At 51.6% G+C, this 26,676-nt stretch overlaps 1 protein-coding gene across 1 annotated transcript in view; it reads right to left on the reverse strand.

Moving 5' to 3' along the window:
* The window catches only part of RRBP1 (ribosome binding protein 1), a 47,366-nt gene extending 22,806 nt beyond the window's left edge, over positions 1 to 24,560 (reverse strand). Inside the window, exons 1-2 of the mRNA XM_052650808.1 lie at positions 24,366 to 24,560; positions 1,900 to 4,195 (exon numbers count right to left, since the gene is read on the reverse strand). Of these exons, the coding sequence (XP_052506768.1) occupies positions 1,900 to 4,174 (2,275 nt within the window). The 5' untranslated portion in view covers positions 4,175 to 4,195; positions 24,366 to 24,560. The remainder of the gene's footprint in view (positions 1 to 1,899; positions 4,196 to 24,365) is intronic.
* Positions 24,561 to 26,676: the final 2,116 nt, after the last annotated feature.

A 26,676-nucleotide genomic window follows, 5' to 3' on the forward strand; every position in this document is an offset into this window, starting at 1 on the left:
TTTTAGCAGCAACAGAAGGGCCCTCTGCTTCAGAGCATTTAAACACATTACGTTATGCTCAGGCCAAGGACGACAACGCAGCCTACTCAGGACCAGCCTTCTTCCCGACCTGCTGGCCTCGGGCCAGCACCCTATTGTCATTCTAACAGTTTGGGAAAGTGTTCACATATCAGACAGACCCCGCCTTCCAACAGTCACTTAAAAATCTATTCAGTATTCTTACTTATTTTTCCCTCGAGAGGTGACTTTCAAGCTCATTGAAACTTTGGCAGGAAGAATAATAAACTACTAAGTTAACCAGGGAGTGATAATCATTCTATCACGTATAATCTTTCTTGTCCTGAACTGTGGTATTTTTTTCCTGTTCAAATTTCCTCTTATCCTACACCTCAGGTGAGCGGCTTTGTGGGTTCACACAGGTCGGAAGTTAGGTCTTCCTCCCAACAACGCTTTTTGTTACCTGCCAATTTAGTCTTCCTTTCTAATGTGAAGTTTCTGTTTCATACCTTATTTCAAATGTCCAAGGCCTTATAGGGTCATGACGATCCCAGAAAGCTCTGATGCGGGAGAAGCCAGAGAACAGACCGGCTCTCACCTACATCCCTGCCGTCTGCCTCCAGGGCCCTTGGCCCTGGGTCAGGTAGAGCATTGCCTTGAAGACAGGGAGGTGTGCTCCCTCCACCCGTGGGGCCGGGGCCAAGGCTGAGTGTCTGGGTTTTCAAAGGCCTGAGAGGTTGTCATGACCCGTGGGGCAAACATAGCTGGTCCCTGAACCTCACACAGAGCACAGTGTGGTCTGAGAGAATGTCCCCCCAGCAGAAAAGCGGATACAGCTTCAGAAAAAGACAAGAAAGGGGAGCCAGCTACAAACAGAGGGCCTGTCTACTTGGCAGAGGCCCCACTATTTCAGGCCCCTAAGATGCCTCACCAAGACAAATGCAATTAATCTTCCGAGTCGACTAATGGCTAACCTAAGAAAGAAAGAAATCTAGCAAGAGAAAAAGAGAGAAAGGGACGGAGGGAGCAAGGAAACACTGGACTACTCTATCAAGTGAGGGGTGGACATGAAACAGGAACTCACAGGTCGAGTTTCTACAGTGATCTGCTCTGAAAAGATAATGGGAAATCCATGTTCTGTGCATTATCTAACAACATGTGTATCTGATACATAATATCTATTTTAATGTTCTATAATGCTTCCTTCCACAACTGGGGTGGGAAGTAGCAAAGAGGGAAACCTGGGAGGCAGGGGGTGTGGACACCACTGCTTCTTAGGAATAGCATCCTGCTGTTATTCACTCAATAAACATCGAGAAAAGAACAAAGCTATGCTAAAGCACCGTGGGAGGCAAGAATGCAGAACAGGTTGACAGAACGCGGCCAGACATTCAAGAGAGACTGCAAGACACAGAACCGTTCTCGACTGTGTGTTGGAAGGAATCGTCACCTCTTCTGAACTCACACCTTTCCCCACTGGACTTCCTCTTGTTGACTCAGCCTCAGTCTCACAACTTGCTCTGGGCAACAGGACCCTGGTTTGAGAAGTGCCTTTTTACAGCTCTGCCACAACCATGAGAAGGTCCTCTGCCCTCGAGAGTCACTGATGCCTTGGCCTGGGCCCCAGAATGAATACATGGAAGTTGACCCAAGAGTCAACCTCTGGCAGGAGCCAAACCAGTTAGAGGTAACACAGACCAGTCAACCTCCACCCAAATCAACAGAAACATGAGCAAGATCTTGAATGACTGATGCTGCAGGACCCTCAGTTCTGGGATGTTTGTTATGCAGCCTTGTTGTGGCAATAGCTGACTAATACAGATGGCTTCCCCAAAGGGAATCTACAAGCCACTTAGAGACAGCTCGTCTCTCCACATTCATAAAGAAACCAAAGCTACTTACCAGGCTCACCCTTCTTCTTTGACCCAGACTTCTTCTTTGCAGGAGCCTCTTGCTTTGGTGCTTCCTGGCTCTGGACCATGTCTGCATTTTTGCCCTGGGTAGCTGACTCTGCCTTTTTACCCTGATTGGCAGATGCATCCACCTTCTTGCCCTGGTTGGGGGACCCTTCTGACTTTTTGCCTTGGTTCAAGGTTCCCTCTGCCTTTTTCCCTTGATTGGGGGTCCCATCCGCTTTTTTCCCCTGGTTCGCAACACCCTCCACCTTTGTGCCCTGATTAGCAACTGAATCTGCCTTTTTGCCCTGATTCTGGCCTGCCTCCGCTTTTCTGCCCTGGTTCTGGGCCCCCTCTGCCTTCTTGCCCTGGTTCTGGGCCCCCTCTGCCTTCTTGCCCTGAGTGGGGGTCCCTTCTGCCTTCCTGCCCTGGTTCTGGGCCCCCTCTGCCTTCTTGCCCTGGTTGGGGGTCCCGTCTGCTTTTTTACTCTGGTTTTGAACCACTTCTACCATTTTGCCCTGGTCCAGGGTACTCTGTTCTTTCCTGCCCTGATTCTGGTTCCCCTCTGCCTTTTTGCCCTGGTTCTGGGCCCCCTCTGCTTTCTTGCCTTGGTTCTGGGCCCCCTCTGCCTTTTTGCTCTGGTTCTGGGACCCCTCTGATTTCTTCCCTTGGTTCTGGGCCCCCTCTGCCTTCTTGCCCTGGTTGGGGGTTCCCTCTGATTTCTTTCCCTGGTTCTGGGCCCCTTCTGCTTTCTTGCCCTGGTTTTGGGCCCCCTCTGCCTTCTTGCCCTGGTTCTGGGCCCCCTCTACCTTCTTGCCCTGGTTCTGGGCCCCCTCTACCTTCTTGCCCTGGTTCTGAGCCCCCTCTACCTTCTTGCCCTGGTTCTGGGCCCCCTCTGCCTTCTTGCCCTGGTTTTGGACCCCCTCTGCCTTCTTGCCCTGGTTGGGGGTTCCTTCTGCCTTCTTGCCTTGGTTCTGGGACCCCTCTGATTTCTTGCCCTGGTTCTGGGCCCCCTCTGCCTTCTTGCCCTGATTCTGGGCCCCCTCTGCCTTCTTGCCCTGATTCTGGGCCCCCTCTGCCTTCTTGCCCTGATTCTGGGCCCCCTCTGCTTTCTTGCCTTGGTTCTGGGTCCCCTCTGCCTTCTTGCCTTGGTTCTGGGACCCCTCTGCCTTCTTGCCTTGGTTCTGGGCCCCCTCTGCCTTCTTGCCTTGGTTCTGGGACCCCTCTGCTTTCTTGCCCTGGTTCTGGGCCCCCTCTGATTTCTTGCCCTGGTTCTGGGCCCCCTCTGCCTTCTTGCCCTGGTTCTGGGCCCCCTCTGCCTTCTTGCCTTGGTTCTGGGCCCCCTCTGCTTTTTTGCCTTGGTTCTGGGCGCCCTCTGCTTTTTTGCCTTGGTTCTGGGCGCCCTCTGCTTTTTTGCCTTGGTTCTGGGCCCCCTCTGATTTCCTGCCTTGGTTCTGGGCCCCCTCTGCTTTCTTGCCTTGGTTCTGGGCCCCCTCTGCCTTCTTGCCTTGGTTCTGGGCCCCCTCTCCCTTCTTGCCTTGGTTCTGGGCCCCCTCTGCCTTCTTGCCTTGGTTCTGGGACCCCTCTGCCTTCTTGCCTTGGTTCTGGGCCCCCTCTGCCTTCTTGCCTTGGTTCTGGGCCCCCTCTGCCTTCTTGCCTTGGTTCTGGGCCCCCTCTGCCTTCTTGCCCTGTGTAGAGCTAGTGGCAGGGGCACTACCTTTGGCGCCCACTGGGGACACCACCACCATAGGCACCTCCTTGGGAGCAGCTTCCAAGATGGCAGCCTTTGAGGCAAGAACCTGGATGGAGTTCACTACAGAGCTGACTGCTGGTTCCACCTTTGCCACTTTTTTCTCCTTCTTCTTTTTGTCCTTTGGGGAAGAAGCCAGCTTCTCTTGGGGAATGGCTGGTACTGTGGCCACAGGGGCAGTGGCCACAGGGGACTGGACTGGGGTTGGAGCCACCGCCACTGCCGGTGCCCACACTGGGTCCTTGGGGAGGATGGTCACGCCAGGGGTGGGCTCGTGGTCAGGTATTTTCCCGTTGGGCTTCTCCTCCTTTTTCTTGGTCTTTCCTTTCTTCTCCACTGTCTTCTCCTTCTTCTTCTTCTCCACTTTCTGGTGGCTGGTCTTCGCCATTTCCTTGCGCTGGTTGGCCAGAGCTTCTTCATATGACGTCTCCTTCATGGAGAAGGTTGAGACCAGGAAGATGCCGATGGCAGAAACCACCATGAATCCACCAAAGACCACAACCCCCAAGGTCTGAGTGTCGTAAATATCCATCCTGGCTGGTTTTCCTTTCACCTGCCAAATACATACATGGCAATTACTTTCTACAGAAACTGAGGCATTTGACAGTCACCGTCCCCACTCGCAACACCTAACATATGGTTCCACTAATCCTTCAGACTGATAAAATCAAAGAAGAAACAAACCAGGCAATCTCTGCTGTCACCTGTTCTCCCTGCCCCCTCAGAAGCGAGCAACTTTTACACAAGCTGGGACACACGAAGCCACAGGGAGACGGCAGCAGGCAGCTCCATGACCAGGGCATGTGGCACCCATGCAACTCAGAAGCCTGACCCCAGGTAAAGATGTTCCCCACCGCAGGGTCAAAGATGCACGTGAACACAAGCACAGGCCAGTGTTAGATAACTGGAAGTGGCAAGGACGGGGTCAAAGTGCCAACCACATCAGGAGCAGGAGTCCCCCGGTCATAGGGGATGACTGTAGAAATGGGAGCACTAGGCTGATGTATCTTTTGCTTTCTCATATCAGGACAGATTCCCCCGCCGCCACCCCAACTCAAGTTGGCTGATATTAAGAATACCATGTGAGTCAACTCAAACACAGCTGCTGGCTCTCAACTCAGTGTGCGGGCCAGTGGGTCTCATGAGCACTCTTTCTCTGCTGCCCCCTCTTCCCCAGGGCTGATAAACACAAGTACCCACCTAGAGGCAGAGATGAGAACCTACAAATTACAATCCCAAAGGTGATCAACATGTGGTGAGGAAAAATGGAGCCTGTGAATCTGCACATGAGGAAACAGGACCTATCAGCTCTGGGAGGCTGACCAAGTAAGGCCTCAGGTCTGAATTCCACAACCAGAGGCTGCAATGAGGGAGGGGGACAGCGCCACCAGGCCCACTCCTCACCCTGGGGAGAGGACCCTTTGTCTGATGACACACTCCCAACCACGAGGATGAACCACCCCTCTCGCTGGCTGGGGACCAAAGTCCACAGGGTTGGAGGTGGCCAGGTCCACACCCAACAGCTGTCAGCCGGGCTACACTTGACTTCAGCAAGGAACTCAAGGGGTCCATTTCTTGGATACACTCAACGCTTACCAACTAATTTTGCTGCTGCTATCACAGTTCCAGTCCCCTGACCTCGGGAGTGACAGGCAGAGCCCAGCTCCCCCAGGAGGACCAGCAGTGCAGCAGCTATGGGAACGCGTGTGTGAGAGGCTGGGGGAGGGCATGGGGAAAGGAGGAGAGCTAAGTGGTCCCCCAAATCTCTGGAGCTGGGATAGGCCAGGCCCAGGCTTCTCAGTGGCTTAAAACTTGAGATTTCTCTTCCTACACGAGTGGGGGCTTCTAAACAGCCATGGAATCCAAATTTTGACATTAGGGGGTTTGAGAGGAGGGACTGAGCTCAGCATCCTATTCTAAGGAAAATCACTCTGATCATAGGAAAAACGTATGACTTTGCTGTCTTTCTACAAAACCCCTGCAGGAGGAGGGCGGACTATGCCCTGCTCTCCAGGGCAGCACCTTCCTCAGGGGCAGCTGGACACTTACTTCTCCCAGATTGTTGCCGGGGGCTGCAACTCTGGGCCAAACTCCACATCCTGGTCCGCAAGCCCGAGGGGGCTCATGGAGCCTCCAGGTCTTGGGGCAGCGAGTTCTGACCTCTGGCCGTGGATGCCACACACACAGAAGTCAGGAGCCTTCAGGACCACACTCACAGTTGAGTGCAAAAAGCCTGGAGGGAGGGGTCCAGGAGGCAGGAGGGTGGGGGACAAGAAGCTGGAAGGTTCCACCATCCCCTTCTAATCCCTGCTGCTCGGTGGGCATCCACAACTGAAATGCTGGGTCCTCACAAGGACCCCTCAGAACTCTGTCAACACAGACACGTTTCAGGTACGAGGCGATAGCATAATCATGACATCCATCCTATTCAGGTGACAAAATCCTCCGACCTACTCTGCAGCACAGGAAACTCTACTCAATATCCAGGAAAAGAACCTGAGAAAGAGTAGATACAAAAACCCTCTGCAATGCCCTTCTCCAGAGGCAGCACCTGGCCAGGGGCCCGGGTCACCCAGCTGCAGGTCTGCAAGCCCTGGGTCCCCAACGTGCCCTGGAGGGCAGGTCCCATGGAGGCCCTGGGCCCCCAGCCCCCAGAACAGGCATTGCCCTGCCCCATCTCAGCTCCTTCCCCACACCCCCAACTTCATCCCCTTTCTAGCACCATGGATTCTGCAGCCGAGTGGTTTGGGCAGAAGAGCCATGGATGGAAAGCTGGCTTTGGCTCTCAAGTCAGGCAAACACAGGATGCAAGATATTCTCTGTCGGGGGCAGAGTGGAGAGAAGTCAGCTGCGAGAGCGTTTCCCTCTGCACGGGCAGACGGACATCTGAGGCCATCACCTCCTAAGCCTCCAAATACGCTCAAGGTCAGTCTTCAAGGTTAGCCTGCCAGGTGCTCCACACACAGTCAAAGGCCTGGCAGAAACCTCCCACAAGGTTTTAAGACTGTGCTGTGTGCCACTGCATCCTGAGTGGGCTGACCACGAAGAATCTGTGCTGTCGATCCCAGAAACTTCTATGAAATGTACACGTTTATTTACAACAGCGGATCTGCTTAGAGTGTGAAGCAGAAGGCCAGCCAGCACAGGGAGCAGATGGCCGGCCCGAGGCTCAGGAACCACTCCCAGGCTCTGTGGCTGAAACTCTGGGCCCACCTTGGAGGTGCTGAGGGCATGGCTTTCTTCTGCTCCTGGGAGTAAGGACTGGGGAACAGAGGTTGTGTGGACACCCCAAGCATGGACTACTGCTGCTGAGTCACTCGGTCTGACCAGGCTAGTGCAGTTTGGCGAGGTCAGTCCAATCTGGCAACAGGGATTTGGGTTGGTTTTGCAAAAGGACTCTCAACAGCACTCCTCGGGCTGGGTCGTGTCAACACCCAGCTGCGCCGTGGGGGGCCATGTGAGGGCACTCTGAGAAACTACAGCAGGGGGTGGGGAGGGGGGTGTCAAAGAGACCCAGCCCCATTTCCTGGGTGTAAGGTGACTTACCAGGAAGGCACAAAACTAAAACAGAATGACAACAGAATAAGGACATTAGCAGATATGACTGCATCATCAAATATTTCAAATATAAAGAAGATTAAGAAAACCATTCTGAGCAGCCATTTATCCACCACCCAGGTTTAGGAAATCAAAAAGTCTCCCCCATTTACTTTAGATAAACATTCAGTGTCTCATCTTTCCTTCCACAGAGGACCAACACCCAGTGTGCCCCCATGCTCAGCCATGAGTGCCCACCAGACAAGCCCAGGACCACCCTGGCAAGGGCTACATGGGACCAGCCCTGCGAGTGTCACTGGGCAATGTTTTATCCTCCAGAACACACCACTGGCCCAGGGTGGGCACTGTGCCACCAGATGCTGCCAACTGCTCCCTGGGGCAGCACGAGGCCACATCCTCTACTCACCCTCTGGACATGTCCCCACCAGATGCCAGCGATGCTGGGCCTCCCACAGAGATGAGCACTTCACGCTTCTCCTATGATGTAGCCTGCTCACATGCTTGGCCTGTCTTCTGAAGGGTTGCCTTTTTCTTTGATTTACAGTTGTCCTTTACATAGCTTGGATACGAACCATTTGTTGTTTTCAATGTATCCAAGTCTATGGAGCTGACTCCTTGGGAAACACCCTGATGCTAGGAAAGACTGAGAGCAAGAAGAGACGGCGGTGACAGAGGATGAGATGGTTGGATGGCGTAACTGACTCAACAGACATGAGTTTGAGCAAACTCCAGGAGATGGTGAAGGACAGGGAAGCCTGGTATGCTGCAGTCCATGGGGTTGTGCCAAGAGTTGAACACAACTTAGCAACTGAGTAACAAGTCTCTGGTTTCATTTCCAACCATCTTGTTTGTTTTTACAGTGTTTTCTTGTATCACAGCTATTGCCCCAGAGTCTGGGACTGCCCAGGTGGCACTAGTGGTAAAGAACCCATCTGCCAGTGCAGGAGATGTAACAGACTCAGGTTCGATTCCTGGGTCGGGAAGATCCCCTGGAGGAGGGCATGGCAACCCACTCTAGTGTTCTTGCCTGGAGAATCCCATGGACAGGGGAGCCTGGTGGGCTACAGTCCATGGGGTCACAAAGAGTCGTACACGACTGAAGCAACTAAGCACACAAGCCACAGAGTCAAAGGTAATCTGTTTCCTTTTTCTTTTAAGGAAAAGACTTTTGCTCTCCTTTCAATCTAAATAATCACTCAGTCCTGTAAAGAGGCAACGCAGTCCTAGGGGTCAAAACTTAAAAGGCATAAAACGGCTGATACAGAGTAAAAACCTCCCTATACCCCTGCCTTAGCCACCCAGGTCCCAGCCACTGGGAGAGAAGTCCTTTACTGTTTATTTTCTTCCACACACTTCAGAAAGCTTTTCGCAGTTCGGTTTAACCACCTGGGATTTACTCTGGCATATGACAGGAAACACTGTCAGCTTCTCTCACGGCTTAAATTACCTGGCACCCCTTCTGAACTGGTCCACCCTCCTCCCTTCTCCTCCCTGCAGTTGCCTCTGCGCCACCAGGTTTGATGAACTTACACTCTGTCCCACCTGCATATTTATCTGTGCCCAGCATCAATACCATATTTTGGCCCACGCATCCCCTCCAAATCCCAATTCCATCGGGATTTTTGGAACAGACTAAATTTACAGATGAAGGTGGGGACAGCTGACTGTACACCATGGGAACTGTCACTGAACAGAGTGTGGTTGTACGGCACTCCATTTATTTAAATGTCCTTTTATATTATACTTGCAAAGAGCTTTAATGATCTCTATAGAAAGTCTTACACGTCTTTTTTTTGTTGTGAAGGTTACTGCTATTTTTAGGTGTAGAAGAAAAAGATACCTTTTTCTATTTCTAGCTACAGGCATCCAGCAAAGTTATTCATATTTACACGTGTTGTTTACCCAGATAATTACGCTAAACTTTCCTCAAATACAGGAGTTTGTGGATTCTCTTCAAGAAAAAAAAAATCACCTATGAAAAAAGCCAGCTGTTTCTTGCTTCCTAAGCCATATCATCGCATCTCTTTTTCTCATGTCCCTGAGCCAGGCAAGAACTCTGAACAGGCTTGCTGGTCTTGTCGCTGAGTCTCCATTTCTGATGTGTCACTATTAGATGCTGTGTTGGTAGAAAACTTTTTATGGGTATCAGGTTAAGCTGTCTTATATTCCTAGTTACCTTTCCTTTTTAATAACTGTGTATTAAGTTTGAGCAAGTGCTTTTTCTTTATCAGTTGACATTTTCTCTAGTCTGAAATGGGTTGAACTAAAATAACATACATTCTAGTGTTAACTCACAGATGGTTGTGAGTGTGCAGACACTTCTTGATGGTGGGTCTTTTCCTTCTTAATCTCTCACTGGATTTGGCCTGTTGACATTTTCCTGGGGGATTCGGGGCTGTGAGCTCTCACGTGAGGGGAGGCAGAATCATCCTCACACTGTGCTTCCACAGTCTCGGCAGCAAGGTCGCCTCAGTTTCATAAGCTAAGGGTCACCCCCTTCCCTCTGTTCTTTGCAGATTCAGAAGAAATGGCCTGTAAAACCATCAGAGTCTGGTTTTTCGCGATCTGTTCCTGGAGGGGGAGGAGTGGGTATAGAGCTGCTTTTTTTAAAAAGTTGAAATATAGGTGCTGTATAAGATTATATAAGTTACAGATGTACAACATAGTGATTCTCAATTTTTAAAGGTTTTTTAAGTATAAAACTGCTCTGTCCATAGTTATTATAAAATATTGGTTATGCTCCCCATGTTGTACAATATACTCTTAGGGCTTGTTTTATTTCATTTTATTTTTGTAGTTAAGGCAATGGCACCCCACTCCAATACTCTTGCCTAGAAAATCCCATGGATGGAGGAGCCTGGAAGGCTGCAGTCCATGGGGTCGCTGAGGGTCGGACACGACTGAGCGACTTCACTTTCACTTTGCACTTTCATGCATTGGAGAAGGACATGGCAACCCACTCCAGTGTTCTTTCCTGGAGAATCTCAGGGACGGGGGAGCCTGGTGGGCTGCCGTCTATGGGGTCGCACAGAGTTGGACAGGACTGAAGTGACATAGCAGTAGCAGTTATACCTCTTAATCCCTTTCCCCTGTCCAGCCCCTCCCCCTTCCCATCCCCCCACTGGTAAACACTAATTTATTTCCTATTATTTGTGAATCTGCTTCTTTTTTGTTATATTCACTAGTTTGTTGTATTTTTTAGATTCCACACGTAAGTGATATCGCGCAGTATTTTTCTTTCTCTGACTTATCTCACTTCACACAATACCCTCTAGGTCCCCCCATGTTGTCACAAATGGCAAAATTTCATTCTTTTTTTAATGGCTAAGAAGTATTCTATTAGTATTTCACTATATTCATATTATATATGCATCTGACGTCGTCTTTATCCATTCATCTGTCTGTGGACATTCATGTTGTTTCCACGTCTTGACTACTGTAGCTAGTGTTGCTATGAACACTGGGGTGCATGGATCTTTTTGAACTAGTGCTTTTGTTTTCCTTCTGATACATACCCAGGAGCAGAACTTCTGGGTCATATGGTTGTTCTATTTTTAGTTTTTTGAGGAACCTCCATACTGTTCTTTTCCACAGTGGCTGCACCAATTGACATTACTACCAACTGTGTATGAAGGTTCCCTTTGGTAGAGAGCTGACTTTAACTGCTATTTCAATTTCAATGATGATTCCAGGACCCGTTCATGGGTTTGTGATTCAATCTACATAATTAATTTTCATCACTCCTTCTTCTAACTTTCATTGGGTCATTCTGTTCTTTCTAACTGCTTAACATGAACATTTATAAACCTTCAGGCCTTTTTTTCTTTTTTCTTGTAGCAAATACTTAAGGTAATAAGTTTTCCTGTAAAGTACTACTGCAGCTTCATCCTCCAAGCTACAACGCACTATTTTCATCGGTGCTCAGTTTGAAGTATCTTCCAGTTCCCAAAAGACCTGACTCACAATGTGGCAGCGTTAACTTAACATTCCTAACATTCTTAACATTCCTAACATGTGAGGGTTTTGAATTACCATCAACAATCCTAATTCAACTGCACTGTCCATCAGAGGATCTATTCTGTGTGATACAGGTCGAAGCTTTTACACTTGTAACCATGAACCAGGAAGATAACTTGACCCAGGACACATACATGCACCCTCTTATATGCACAGTATGTATGAACGTCAAAGTGAAGTCGCTCAGTTGTGTCCTACTCGTTGCAACCCCAAGGACTGTAGCCTGCTAGGTTCCTCTGTCCATGGGGTTCTCCAGGCAAGAATACTGGAGTGCACTGCCATTTCCTTCTCCAACAGTATGTATATGAACATGTAAATAATAAGACTTTCATGAAACAGTAACTCAGTATTAGCATGTGTCCTGCACTGGTATCTTCTAAGCCATCAACATTTTTTTGAAGTTTTTCACAACAAATTAAATTGACTTGGAGGGTCACGGCATGCTGGGCCTGCAGTCTGACAAAGCACTGGCTTGGATTATAACGTTGGGGTGTTTTGCTAGATAGTGGTCAGCTTTTACAAACATGTACTATGGGAGAGATTGCAGGCAGGAGAAGAAGGTGGCAGAGGATGAGATGGCTGGATGGCACCACCGATTCAATGGATGTGAACTTGGGCAAACTCCAGGAGATGGTGAGGGGCAGGGAGGTCTGGCATGCTGCAGTCCATGGGGTTGCAAAGAGTCGGACACGACTGAGAGCGACTGAACAACCACAATGTACCCTGTGGACTGAAGACTGCATGTTCCAGTGCATAACCTTCTGTAGAACCCCATTCATTTTCTGTCTATTTAACCTAACAGCTATTGAGAGCTTTAAGAATCTCCCTCTATGAGCATGGATTTCAGTTTCTCCTGGGAATCTGTCAATCTGTGCCCTATCAGGAGGGCATCTTATTAGAATATAAAATCAGAACTGCGACATCTTCCTGATAAAGTGCCTACTATTTTATCCTCTATTATAAAGTGATCCTCTTTATCCCTAATGATTTTCTTTCACTTCATTGTCTGATTATTTTAAAAGTTACATCAATTTCTGGGGGGGTTAATATTGGCCCAGAATCATTTTCTGTTCTTCACCTGCAACCTTTCTGGGGTCATGTTTTAAGTGGAACTCTTAAAAATAGCATATAGCTGGATTTTCTTTTAAGACTAGCATGGCAATTTGTCTTTGTAACTGGTGGGTCCAGTTCATCAACATCTACTGTGATTCCCTATGTATTTGGACTCATTTACACCTCATCTTGTTATTCTTGTTTACAGTACTTTTCCTTTGCTTATTCCTCATTTTCTTATTTTATTTTGCATTCCACTAGACATCTTGTCCTCTGCGTGTGAAAGTTACACTCTTCTGTTTTTGTGTGTGTCTATGTGCAAGTGCTCTTTTAAAAAATGGTGATTAATCAAAAAAAAAGTGTGATTAAAATGCCTTTTCCCGTCACATTCTCTTAACACACACACCTGACAGCAGACACTTCCCAACAAAGGAAGAGCCACAGAAGCCTTGGGTCTGGGGCCTCCATGAAGGGGGGTTCCTTTCCTCCCCACCTGCTTCTCCCTCACACACACCTGGACCACCTGCAGGTACTCTGCAGTTCCAGACACTCATGCTTATATTTCCCAAATGGTCCCCCGTCTGTCTGCCAGTCACTGCTTCCTGCGTTGAAGGCCTCCTGCGTCTCTGAGTCTCTCCAAAGTACATGCTTGATCACTTACTGTTTCAGCAAGAATCTCCTCTTAGCAACATTCTCAGTCCTTGCAGCCCTGAAAGGACTTCTTTTCTTCACTGTCATGCAGCATGAATGGTTAGCTGAGTACAGAATTCCATGCTGAGAGCTACTTACTCTCACCACTTTGAAGATACTGTTTTATTTCTCTGGCTTTGTTTTTTTTTTTTTTTTTTTTGGTGGGGGGAGGGGCGGGAGTGCTTAGTATTAAAAGGCATGTTGTCAATTTATCATTTGTAAGACCTTTAAAAAAAAGATCTCATTACTTTTAAGATTCATCTTTTGGGTTCTGAGGATTCAACAAAACCTTTAGGTGTGTAGTTATTTTTATCATCTAATTCAGGCTCACCATGCTTTCTCACATGTTTCATGGGTTCTGGGAAGCAATGTTCCTGCTTTTCTGCAGTAACTCCTAACTGCACCTCAACCTCTGCCACCACTCAGGAGAGATCCTCAGACCTGTGTTCCACTTCACCGACTGTCTCTTCAGCTGAATCTAACCAGCTCTGTAATCAATCAGTCCTTTGAGGTTCTTTTGCTTTTTTTTTCCAGGTTTGCCTTGTTTTTTCCCTGGTGCTATTTTTTCCCCATTATTGGTTTTCAGTACTTTTATACCTCTTAATAGTGACTCTGGGGGGATTTTATCAGTGGCAATCCTGTCTGGTCTGAATTTCAGGCTTGTCTCCAAAGAGCTATTTTATCTCTGCTTCAACAAGGCCTTAGGAGAAAGCAACAGTGAGGACAAATTTTTAGAGGCAGTATCATCTCCAGTCAAACATTCCCAGCCTCTCCTGCCTCAGGACAAATAGTCTTATCATCTCCACGCCCCTCAACTAGCAGCCCTTTTAGCGCAGGTTTTACATGGGAATATGGAGGGGGATTCCATTCCCTTCACACAGCTCCCACCTGGACATAAAAGCCAAAGACCCAAGACCCAGACTGGATGGTGACACCCACTCCACAGGGCCAGCTTACATCTGTGTCCCTGCCACTTACCCTCCTCCCCAGGGGCTTATGGCCTCTGGCAATCTCTTTTCCTACCCTGCAAGCCCAGCTATATTTTTTAGAGAATGCTTATTTGGGCTTCCCTTGTGGCTCAGCTGGTAAAGAATCTGTCTGCAAAGCGGGAGACCTGGGTTCCATCCCTGGGCTGGGAAGATCCCCTAGAGAAGGGAAAAGCTACCCGCTCAAGTATTCCGGTCTGGAGAATTCCATGGACTGCACAGTCCATGGGGTCGTGAAGAGTCGGACACAGCTGAGCGACTTTCACTTTTGGAGAAGGAAATGGCAACCCACTCCTGTGTGGAAAACTCCATGGACGAAGGAGCCTGGTAGGCTACAGTCAATATGATCGCAAAGAGTCATACATGACTAAGCAACTTCACTTCCCTTATTAACTCCGATCTAACATGAAATCTTCAGATCACCTCATCTTAAATTTTAAGGGTAACCTCTAATTCTTTTTTTTTAAACTAGAAAAACTAAGAGAAAAATTGGTAACTGAAAGATATGTTCAGAAATAATATATTTCATGTTCTAAGAGGATGGAAATAACTGACTTCCTATTTTCAAGAAACAATGCTATTCATTTTAAAGAAAGCTAAAACACCAAAAATAGAAATGTACTCTATTCCAAGCCTTGGCTTATTCATTGGCCATTTCAGATTCAATTTCTTTGCCTAAGGAAAAAGAAATAAATAAATAAACCACTGACATGTTTTTGTGTTTCTCCAAAATAATAGTCTTTGGAAAAGTTAGGTACATAAATAGATCTAAATTTTCTTGCCTCATCAGTGAAGACCATACCCCACAAGGTAGGAATCAGGAACCCCGACTCCTCAAGACACACACAGGCCATTCAGACATGCAGAGTTCTTCCTGCAATGGACACGGGGCTCCCAGGGAGTGGGATCAATGCTTTCCCACTGCGTTCAGTCTGACCCCAGCACATCCATGCTCCTGAGCATCTCTGAATGCAGGTTCTGTTAGGGGAAGCCCACTGACTGAAGCCGCCCACCCTGGCCAGGCCCTTCAGTAACTATTCGCATGAGTTGTTTTATGACAGGAGATCCTGGTAAGGAATATGGAACTAATAAGCCACCATCATCCGAAAGAGTTCAGGAAAGGTCAAAAGGAGACACCGCCTGTCTGTCCACTTCCCAGAATCCCTCTCGCTAGCATCCATCTTGGCTGAGTGATGCGAGTGCCACCAGGAAAGACTCTGAATTACAATGATTGGCCAAAGACCACCCGGAAACTAATCCCATCACCATAAAACCCAAGACTGCGAGCCATGTGGCAGAGCTGTTCTCCTGGGTTCCCTTACCCTACTGCTCTCCACCCGGGTGCCCTTTCCCAATAAAATCTCTTGCTTTGTCAGCACGTCTCCTCGGACAATTCTTTTCTGAGTGTCAGACAAGAGCCGGCTCTTGGGGCCCTGAAGGGGGGCCTCCCCCTTCCTACAACAGTTCTGCTAAACATCGGTCAGGTGGGAACCATTGATACCACATCGCAAAAGCACAGGAACCTTGGTGGAGGAAGAAAACGCATGCCACGCAGTCTTACTGGGGAAAGGTATTTTTCTTGGTTTTTCCATTTTTACACTATTGCAAACATTGCCTCTCTTAAGTTTCATTCTCTGTTGCTGGTGACACCGACAAGTAATTGATCTTTGTTTGGTGATTCTTGCCCACCCCCCCACCGCGGGCAACCTTGCCTGTTTCTACTAACAGTGTAGATTAAAACATTTTTTCTATACATGTAAGCATATTGCCTGTAGATCCTGTTCCTTTCTTTCCCATCTTTCTATCTTCAGCTTCACTTTTCTTGAGTGTTGGCACAGGGCAGGACCGCCAACACCGTGCATGAGGAGTGTCAGCAAGCACCCCATTCTTTCTCATCTCAAAGTGAAATACCTGAGTGTCTTGCTATTTAGTATGATGCTCAGTATAGAGCTCCTGAAGTCACCCCTTTCGTCAGGTTCTTGGTTGTCTTCTTAGCTCAGTGTTGTTAAATTACATTTTCCTAGAAATTGACTTATGTTGCTAAAAGTTGCAAAACCGTTGCCACGTTGGGATGAAAAAAGATGTCTAGTACCTACAGTGCGGTGCAGCCTCCTCCCCTGGATCCTCCAGGTTCTAATAAACACTTAGGACACTGGTAGACTCTTATTGAGCACAAGTAGTTCATGAAAACCACTCATCTTTTCAATGTCACCACATCTGTAGTGAAGTCCCATTTGACACTCAATATTATTTTCCCTTTCCATGACCAATTTTGCTTGATACGTGTCACCATGACTTATCTTTTTTAAAAATGAAGCTCTGGCTTTGTTGAACTCCTCTGCGAGCTTCTCCCACATTTACAGCGAGGGGCTTCCTCTGCTGGGACAGCATTTGCTTGTGGGCAGAAATGCCATGGACAGCGGAGCCTCGTAGGCTACAGTCCCGGAGGTTGCAAGAGTCAGACCAGACTTAGCAACTAAAACACCACCACTGGTAAAATCTGACCCTTCCACAAGCCTTTTGCAAAGGCTCATATTTGATGAAGAACTCTGCAGCCAAGGACTGCCACCTCTAGGACAGGGCGAGGGTGGCGCGAGAAGTGGTAACTCAGCCTCACCTGGTTCCTTTCTACAGTCAGCCACTGTGGACTACAGTCCAGGCTCTACAACGCTGGCGGGGGTACAACAGAGGATCAGCGCTGGGGGGAGAAGTCCGCGCTGTCAGTCATCAAAGTCAGGGGCAAGACTACACTTTATAATGTAATTTATTATATATCGTAACAGAAGCCCCAAGTTGGAAACTACCTGAGTGCCCCTCCAGAGCGACACGTGGAGAACACAGAACGCAGGGATGACCCACCACAGCCCCAGAGCACGGACAGACCTCACGTTCACATGCAATGTCAAGTGGAGACCCAAAGAGCAACACGCGTGTGAGTCCACTCCCCCCGAGTTCACCTGGGGTCGGAGGGACCCGCAAGCTAAAGGTCAGGAGGGCAGTGACCCTCCAGGAGGGGCAACAGCTGAGGGGCACCAGATGAACTGCTGGGGGATCACATTTCTTGGTCTGCTGGTTAAACAGGGTGCTATCCCCATGGACCTTTACCAAGCTGTAGACACAATGGTACATTTTGCGATATTTGTATTTTACTTTAGTAAAGAGTTTTACTTTAGTAAGGACTTTCTGGTAGCTCAGACAGTAAAGCGTCTGCCTACAGTGCTGGAGACCCAGGTTCAATCCCTGGGTCGGGAAGATCTCCTGGAGAAGGAAATGGCAACCCACTCCAGTATTCTTGCCTAGAAAATCCCATGGACGGAGGAATCTGGTAGGCTACAGTCCACGGGGTTGCAAAGAATCGGACATGACTGAGCGACTTCAATTTAGTAAAGAGTTAATGCATATAAATATACGTACGCCAAACGTATGCCAACTTGGTAGGAAAGTAAGTCCAGGTGGCTCTGGAAGGAGCATCTCTGATGCCTGGCGGGTCTGTACCGGCTCAGCCACTCCTATACCACTCAGGTTGCTCACATGCTCTGACCACGCGGCTCCCATGAGAGGGGAAGCGGAGACCAAGGTCCTGCGGGCGGGCACTTCCTGCCTTAACTCCCCACAGCCCACACTGTCCCTGGTGGCTTGTGACACCAGGCTGTTCAGAGCAAGGCTTGGGGTTTCCAACCTAAGAGGGAAGAAGTGGCTGGGCCTGGCCATGGGTACTGCCGCCCCGTCCACGCCCGACATGTTGCTGAGACTGCCGGTTCGGCGTTGGTCACCCAGTCACTCTCCTGTACTGATTCCCTCCCCCGATCACTGTGGTTACTACAAAATTCCCCACAGCATTATCTTTCTTTCTTATGACTACAACTGGTCTAGAATTCCCAGGAAACGAAAACATACTCAACAGAAACAAAGTTACCTTTAATTCCTATGCAGGGTGAGTCTTAATTAAAAAGGAAATCGGTTTTGCTACAGTTGAGTTGAACCTTTTAACCACTGAATGAAAAGTGCCAGGAAAAGGTACCACCTGGGCTGAGGGCCAGAACCTGATCTCTCACGTTCTTCCTGAAATGAGTGGGCCAGTTCCTCCCATCAGAAGGGGTTGGAGTGTAGGATCGACTGTTCCTCTGCCTAAAAGCAAAGGCAGGAAGAGACGAGGGCTGTGGACTCAGCCTGGAAGGGGCTATGACCAGCCAGACCCCCTGCTCAAGCACCCCCCTCTCAGCTCCCATGCCCCTGCCTCAAGGACGCACGGTCGGGGAGGCAGGAGGTTAGCTTCATCAAGCCCTCTTGCTCCTCGGCCCCACAGAGTCTGGCTAAAAGGAGCAGGGATGGAATGCCAGCTACCTTCCTGCCACTAAGGAACGCTCTTGCTCACAAAGCACCAAATCCACCTCTTTTCGGAGGCAGCACATTGTTCAAACCAAAGAGAGTGTTTTGGCTCCTGGTAAGGGCGCGTCACCAATATGCTCAGCTGCCCCAGGAGCCAGTCTAACTCCTCAGCTTGGCCGGGAGGTAAGGATACTCATGGCAAATTCTCCTCCCAGAACAGGCCGGTCCAGCGAGGCCCCACGTGGGTGACAGACAGCAGAGAACAGGTGGCATTGAGGCCAATCTAACGGCCTGCGGGTGAGGGTGCTGGGGGGAAAGCAGATGCCCGAGCCCACTGCCGAGGATCACTCCAGAGCCCTGGGCTCTGCTGACCAGAGGACAGCCCACATGCGGCAGCGTGGCCACGAGGAACTATCAGCTCCCGGCGGGAGCCAGGCTGAAGGGAACCCCACCGTCCCTTGGCTTTGGAATTTTATTTTTCGTGTTTATATTTGACACTCGAGGAATCCAGGCTACTTGAGACAGAATCATAATACACTCACAGAACTCACGCACTAGAAAATCACCTCTCCATTAGCCCGGCAGGACAGGCATCTACCGTGCGCTGCTGTTCTAGGCGCCAGGGCTGCCTGGGGAAACCGAGCAGACACGTCCCTGCACTGGGAGAGCTTATGCTCCGGGGACAGAAGTGACAAAGTCAGTCACACACGCGACACATCGGGTGGTGATTGTGCAGAGAAGGGGGACGGCTCATGGGGCTGTCACTGCACAGACCTGAGGACAGTAGGCGGAGTGGCCACGTGGCCGTCGGGGAACCAGTTCCCCTGGGAGAACCACAGCGCATGCAAAGGCCCAGCGGCCAGAGCACGCCCAGGAAACAAGAGGGCAGCGGTGTGACCGGAGTGGAGCGGAGGGTGGGGCCAGCAGTGAAGCAGAGGGAAGGCAGGGCTTTGGAGCGTCTTAATGCAGGGTGGCACGACCTGCCCTGGGAACAGACCAGAAGGCGAGGGTGAGGACAGAGCAGGACCACCCAGAGCCAGTGAAATACACCAGGGGATGAGGGTTCCACACCCAGCCAGCCTGGGGGGACGGGGTGAGTGGACGGAGCTGGTAGGTTTGCCAGCATGAAGGATACACATATGAGAAAGCACGGAGTGAAGGATAAACCAAGGTGTGTGGCCTGGAAGATGGAGCCACCTGGCCCAGTTTCATTTTACATGAGGAGGAAACTGAAGCCCTGGGAAGGCAAAGTCATGTCCAAGGTCATACCACTTACTCTGGGGATTAGAGTGGTAAGCTGCAGCTCGGGGGAGACCCTGGTGGACTACTCAGGTCACAGGCAGATGAGTAGCTCTCAGAGGTGGGGGCAGACAGTGCCCCCAGGGACCCAAGCAAGGTATAGTGAGGGGTGGGGGCTGGGAAGAGAGCACAGGCCCTGCTCAGGGAGGCGACTGCAGTCCACGGCTGCCACCAAGAAACAGATCCAGTGGGCCCAGAAATCCCCATTGTCCCCAAGAAAGCTTCAAAATCTAGATTTTTAACAACAGCTTCTCCAATTTTAAAAGGTGGCTCAGTGGTTTAGCAACATGGGGCTGGACAAACCTCATGCGCTGGCCAAGTGCCCTCCATGCAGGTGTGGCCCCAGCCAGGAACCAGTCTCAAGTCAGCCCGAAACACACCTGGTTCACTCACACCTCAGCCAGGGTCAGGGCACAGCATTAAAGCCCTGAGTCTAAGATGGTCTTTTATTCCAACTTTGAGGCCAGCAGACGATGCTCACGATCACAGTAGCTAGCTGATCACTTCCAGCATGGCCTCTCCGACCAACACGAAGGCAGCTGCCAGTCACTCTGGGATCTGTCTCGGTTAACTGGGTTGATGCTGCTCTACGTGCAGGCCTGACATGAGGCCACTCACTCAGAAAAATTCTCTCCAAATACTAACCAATGATCCTTTCGAAGTCACATGGAGTATAACGAAGTGCTGCCAATAGCCAGGGCACACCTGATGCCAGCCAAGCAGGCAAACACCAGGACACTGGACCAGGCAGGGTTCGGAGACCGGCTGCTAGCGCAGCCTTGCTAAAATAATCCAACGTAGAAATTGCAAAACCTTCTTTATAAATTACAGTTGCTCTGAGTTGCTGAGCGGGTGGGAGAGACACATCACCCATGGCACTTAAAGGAAACAGGCCATATGTGCCTGGCCTTTGGCCATGGGAGTCAGCCTGCCAGTCTCAGGAAACTCACCTGAACTTTTGAGCCTAAGGAAACAGCCTCCAAGAAGTCCCCAGGTTAATTTTCGGTAATGTCAAATGGCACTGAACTCTTGCCCAGGTTCTCTGACTTAGAATGAAATATTTACTTTCCCATATGCTTTCTGCCCAATATCGATTTTCCATGTCTGTTACACTGGGCCATTTTGATGGTGCTGCTTTTAGGCAGGAATCTCTCCAGAGCAGGACCCTGCTTCCTGCTTCTTGCCCTGAACATGCAATTTGTAAGGTGCACCCTAGTCAGTCCAAAAGTACTTTCTAAGGTGACATGTCAGTAGATGGACATGCATGAACTGCCATTAGTCAACTGTTCCTGACCTACAGAATGGGCACTTCACAGGGTTCAACACAACACTGTCTCTAAATGATCAGGAAAAACAGAGGCATCAATGTTCAGGGGGAGAAGGCACTGGCACCCCACTCCAGTACTCTTGCCTGGAAAATCCCATGGATGGAGGAGCCTGGTAGGCTACAGTCCATGGGGTCGCTAAGAGTCTGACATGACTGAACGACTTCACTTGAATTTTTCACTTTCATGCTTTGGAGAACAAAATGGCAACCCACTCCAATATTCTTGCCTGGAGAATCCCAAGGACAGAGGAGCCTGGTGGGCTTCCGTCTAGGGGGTTGCACAGAGTCGGACACGATTGACGTGACTTAGCAGCAGCAGCAATGTTCAGCGAACACCAGCCACCTTCAGACCAGTGCTGTTCAGGACTCCCTGTGGCAGGGGAACGGATTGAAATCTGGGCTGACCATGTGGCACTGGGCACTGAAATGTGGCTTTGTAACTAAGAAATGAACTTCCGTTTAATTAAAGTTTGAATACTTCTGTGTGGCTACCCTACTGGACAGTTGTAGACAGGAGCTTTTGCAGACACGTGTGAGATTCACTCGTCTGCAGGGTATGAAGGCCCGGCACACAGGAGATGGTGAAGAAAGATGTGAGATGAAAGCATGGTCTTCACACTCACTGCCATGCTTCACACTGACTCCCCACCTTCCCTCCACTGAAACTCTTCATGTCCAGATCGAGGTGCTCCCTTGGAGTGTGGAATTACAAGGCCTGTTGGTGAACATTCAGAAGGCTGTGCCCACATCACCCAGCAGCTGGGCAGCAGGAACTAGCCTAATGACTGCCTGACCTGCTGGGCCTCCACATTCTCACCCACTGGATGGACGCCCGAGATGGAGATCAAAGTTGTGAATCCATTTCTAAACGGTAAACCTTAAAAATCAAGTTGGGCTGAGCTTCAGTTGTCCAGTGAGACAGCTGGAAAAAATGTACCAGGTTGCTGGTCTGCCTCATTTCATCCACAATTATTCTGTTATGTTCAAAGTGTCAGTTGCTCAGTTGTGTCCTACTCTTTGTGACCCCATGGACTGTACAGACCAGCAGGCTCCTCTGTCCATGGGATTTTCCAGGCAAGGATACTGGACTGGGTTGCTGTGTCCTCCCAGCTACTAAATAAACCAGTATTCCAATCATCAAATTGTTTGCATTCAACCACTTACATGGAATTTGGTGCTGTATCATCACTATAGCCTATTGACCTAGGGCCCCCTTTAGCAAAGAGCATAACTGCTCAAATGTGACTCCGTGATTCAGGATTTATTTAAAACTCTCCCATCACCAAAAAATATTCATGCACCAAGATACCAATCTAATCCCTTACTCTCTGTAGAGATGTTCAAAGGCACACTCCTAACTCTGAAAGGAAAGAGTTCTGTTACAGCACGGTACCTCCGGCTCTGCACACAGGACACAGTTTCTAGTCCCAGAAACACCTTTCTCATCCCCCTCTCTGGTCCTCCCCCCAACCCAATCTCAACTGGCCCAGAAACCCTGCATGGCTCCACCATCTGCCTCCAGCTTTCCTCCTTCACTTAAATAGAGAGGGATGTGGCATGTTTAGGACCTCAGAACTGGAAGCTTCTTCCTGGAAGGAACACGAACTGGCTGTCTGTGGCAGGGCTGACCTCTGGAGAGTTCACAAAGGAGTGGAGACGTCACCAGGACTTCCCGGTGTCGGGTTAAATGGAAGTCAGGACGACCCAGCACAAAGGACAGCATCAGGGGACGCAAGGTGCTCCCCAGCCACGTAGGTCGTGAGTAAAGCACACAGCTGCCCTTCTGGAAAGGCTGGACCAAAGACCTGAGTCTCTGGGGACATTCACCAGTCAAAAAGCTCTGTTAAGCTCTCTGGCTGTCCCCAACTCCAGAAAATGCCCAGACAGTTTCAGCACACCAGGCAAAACCTGGGAGGTTCCCAAGAGCCTGCAAAGTTTCATTTCCTTGGTGCTTCCTAGACTGATGACCTCCGACCTCCAGGAGTTATTGCCAAACTGCCTTCGTTTGCACAAGGTCCCCCGTATGTCGCAGCACCTACCAGGAGCCTGTCTGACCCCATTGTGAGTGAGTGGTTCTATCTCCAGGCCACAGATAAGGAAATCCGAGTTCAGAGAGGTTGAGAACCCTGAGCAAAGGGTCTGTGGCGTGGCACGGGGTGGGACCCAGATTCTGGGACGTGGCAAGGCTGCGTCTGCAGCGGGCTGGTTGGAGGCAAAACCAGACCCCACCTCCCTCCCGGCCTCTGAACACTCTAGAAACTCATGCAACAGTAACCTCTCACACCTGTGGCCCACTCCCACGCGTGCTGGGTCTCCATGGCTTCTCTCTTCAGCAGCCCCTCTTTCCGACGTGGACCCGCACCCCGAAGTTTAAACAGCCTGGCCGACTCTCCACAATGCGGGCTTGCGGAAGCCAACCCCTTGACCATGATACCACCCAAGCTACCGATTTTTATCTGCCATCGGGGGAAGGCTCCCCGAGGCTTCCCAGATGCTGCACTGGAAAGCGCGGACCGCAGCCCGCCCTCCCCAGCCCAGAGCGAGGCTGGGTGCCCCGGGCAGGAGCCAGACCGGGTGCCAGCGCCGGGCGGCCGCGCCAGGGATGCCGCTTCCTCTGGGCCTGGCACTGCCGGCCCATTCATCGTCCCCGGCCGGGCGCCCTCGCGCCGGGTCCGCGCGGCCAGCCGGGAAAACGGCGCTCCCCGGCCCCGCCGCCAGGGGGAGCAGGGAGTCGCCTGCCACCCCTCCGGGAAGTTGCCACCGCGGCCCACCGGGCGTCTGGCCCTGGACGGTCCAGGTCCCCGCACGGCGGGCCACCCCCACCTCCGCGGTCCCGCGCCCGCCCCGCCCCGTCGGCGCCGATCGGCCCAGCGGAGCCGGGGCCGCAGCCCGAAGTGGGCGCGCTCAGCCCCGGCCCCCATTCAATCCCGCCCCCTCTCCCCGCCGGCCTCCGCCGCCTTCCGCCCCCCCACCCCCAGCCCGGACTCCAGCCCGGCAACGTCATCCGGCCGCTTCCCGAAGCTTAACCCCTTCCTCTGCCAGCTGCGCGCCGCCCCGCCCCGCCGCCAACTTTCTTCGCCCAACTTCGGAGCTCGCGGGCCGGCCCGACGGCCAGGCAGAGACGAAGGGAAGGAAGGGAGCGGCGGCCACGTCGCGCCGCGGGGCCGCGGCCGGTCCCGCCGACGGCGAGGACGTGGGGTTCACACAGCGGGCGCGCTCGGCCGACGCCCCCCCGCATGGGGTTCGGGCCCGGCACACGCCACCCCCAACCCCGGGGCCCACCGGGACCCCCCACTCGCCCAGGTCCGCGACCGCGGCGACGGCGGGCGGCACCGCCGCCGGGGGAGGGGCCGCCAAGGAGACGTGTCACTCCCGGCGCGGCCCGGCCCGGCCCGGCCCCGGCGCCCCGACGGCCCAGCCCGCGCGCCGCCGCCGCTGCTGCAGGGCCCGGCCAAGTTTCTTACCTGCAGCCGGAGACGCGGGAGGGAGAGCGAGAGGGCAGGAGCCGCCGCCGCCGCCGCGGAAGCGGGAGAGAGAGGAGCCGGCCAAGCCTCTGCCGAGAAGCCGCCCCCTAAGCAGCTGCAGGCGCCTCGATCCCGACGCTGCCCGCCCCGTCCGCCGTCCGCTCTGGCCGCTCGCTGGCTGCGTGCGCGCGTGTGGAGTCGTGGCACTTTCTGCCTCGGAGCTGGCGAACGGCCCCCTCCGCAGGGATCGCCGCCTCCTGCCTTCCCCACCCGGGCCAGCCATTCATCGAGCCGCCTTTCCCCATTGGCTCGCACCCCGCCACTCCGTCGGCCGCTAGCCAGTCAGAGCGCCGGCGGCCGAGCCGCGGCGGCGCCCATTGGGCTAGGAGGCGGGCCTCCGCCTCGGCCAATGGGAGAGGGGAGGAGCTGCGGGGCGCCGCGGGGGCGGGGCCGGGGTAGGGGGCGGGGCGGGGGCGGGGCCGCGTGGTGCGGCGCTCGGCCCCGCGCGGGGCCGGGGCGAGGCGGGGCCGGGACGCTCGGCCACGCGCAAGGGAGGGGGCCCCGGCCGGCCCCGCCCACCCCGGGCGCGGGCCCCGCGCGCGGGCGCCGACCCCGGCCAGGCTCTGGGCCGGCGGGGCCATGGAGGTTCGAATCCAGGCGGCGCTCCGCCCGCGCCCCTGGCCCGCTCCGGGCTGATGTGGCGGTGGGTGTCACCCTGAGCAGATGGTTGCGCAACACGGGAACCGTAGGGAGAAATGCTTCGTCTAAAAACCAGCTAACTTACCCCCGCAGCAGCGCCCCCTCCGGGCGCCGGATGAGAGGACAAGTCCTGCCGGCGGTCAGTCCCGAGAGGGCTCATCCCTATGTTCACTGCAATTGGCCCCAGAAAGAATTTTCTCGAGTAAATGGAGGATCGAGGGCAGAAAGTCCAGACCACGCGCAGAGAAATGGAGGGCGGGCCTCACTTGCACCCATTTTCAGAGTGGTTACATCGAGGCACAGTCCAGACCTCAGCTGGCAGCAAGGCCGCAATTGCAGTTCTCTTTATGACTGCAAGGAGATCCAACCAGTTCATCCTAAAGGAAAGCAGTCCTGAATATTCATTGGAAGGACTGATACTGAAGCTGAAACTCCAGTCCTTGGCCATCTGATGTGAAGAACTGACTCATTAGAAAAGACCCTGATGCTGGGAAAGATTGAAGGCAGGAGGAGAAGGGCACCACAGATGAGATGGTTGGATGGCATCACCGACTCGATGGACATGAGTTTGAGCAAACTCCGGGAGTTGGTGCTGGACAGGGAAGCTTGGCGTGCTGCAGTCCATGTGGTTGCAAAGTCGGACACAACTGAGCAACTGAACTGAACTTACGGCGTTTACGCCGCGCTGAGGGGAGGAGAGAGGTCTGAGCCAAATAAACTCGCCCACTTCCCAGAAAACTGAGCAAACCGGCTTCCTTTGGGACTTCCTCCCTGACCCCCATCCCAGCCCCACCCCCACCCCACTCCCAGCCCCATATAAGTCAAAACTCTCTCTTCATACCAAATTAATCTTTCAATTAAGATAATTTTAGGCCTGGTGTTTAACCATGATATCAGTGCCGCTTAAAAGCTAACTCTTTAAACTTGGGCCAAAGCCAATTTCTTTGAAATTAAGGTTTCTGAGAGGCCAAGGGGTCTGCTGCAGGCTGTTCTGCCCCACACCGCTTCCCCTGCCTTCCCCACCCCCCCCCCACCCCCCACCCCCCCCCCCCCCCCCCCCCCGTACTCTTCACAATATCTGTTTCTTGGACAGTTTCACATACTCCCTCCCCCTTTGTCACTGGTACTGTACCCGTTGTTAGAAAGATGTGCAAAGATAAGCCATCAGAGAATAAAGAGGGATTGGGTTGAAGTTAAACTGTTCATTCCTATTTTTAATCTCAGCAGTTCCCTAACATATTAATGATTAATCAAGGGGAATTAACCTGGATTAGCTTTGGACAGTCAGTCTTTTTTCCAGTGGTGAACTCCGCTCCACATAAAAGTCAAAAATTCCAGTTTCCTGCTGCTATATGTTACCAGCTAGTTCTAGTTGACCATAGGTAAACCAGTTAAGCTCTCTGAACATGGGTGTATCTTCTAAGACAATCACTATCCCCTCTGGGTTTTGGAGGTTCATTCTTCCATTCTTCTGTTCATTCATTCATTCATTGGTGTTTGTTGAGTGCCTGGAATTCATTACCAGGCTGGCAAACAGCCAGGAGTGATACACAGACCCAGTAAAGACCCCATTACCCTGGGAAGCCTTGCTGTGGGCAGAGATCTCCTTCTT

The sequence above is a fragment of the Budorcas taxicolor genome, chromosome 13 (genome assembly GCF_023091745.1).
Source record: "Budorcas taxicolor isolate Tak-1 chromosome 13, Takin1.1, whole genome shotgun sequence".
Taxonomy (NCBI): domain Eukaryota; kingdom Metazoa; phylum Chordata; class Mammalia; order Artiodactyla; family Bovidae; genus Budorcas; species Budorcas taxicolor.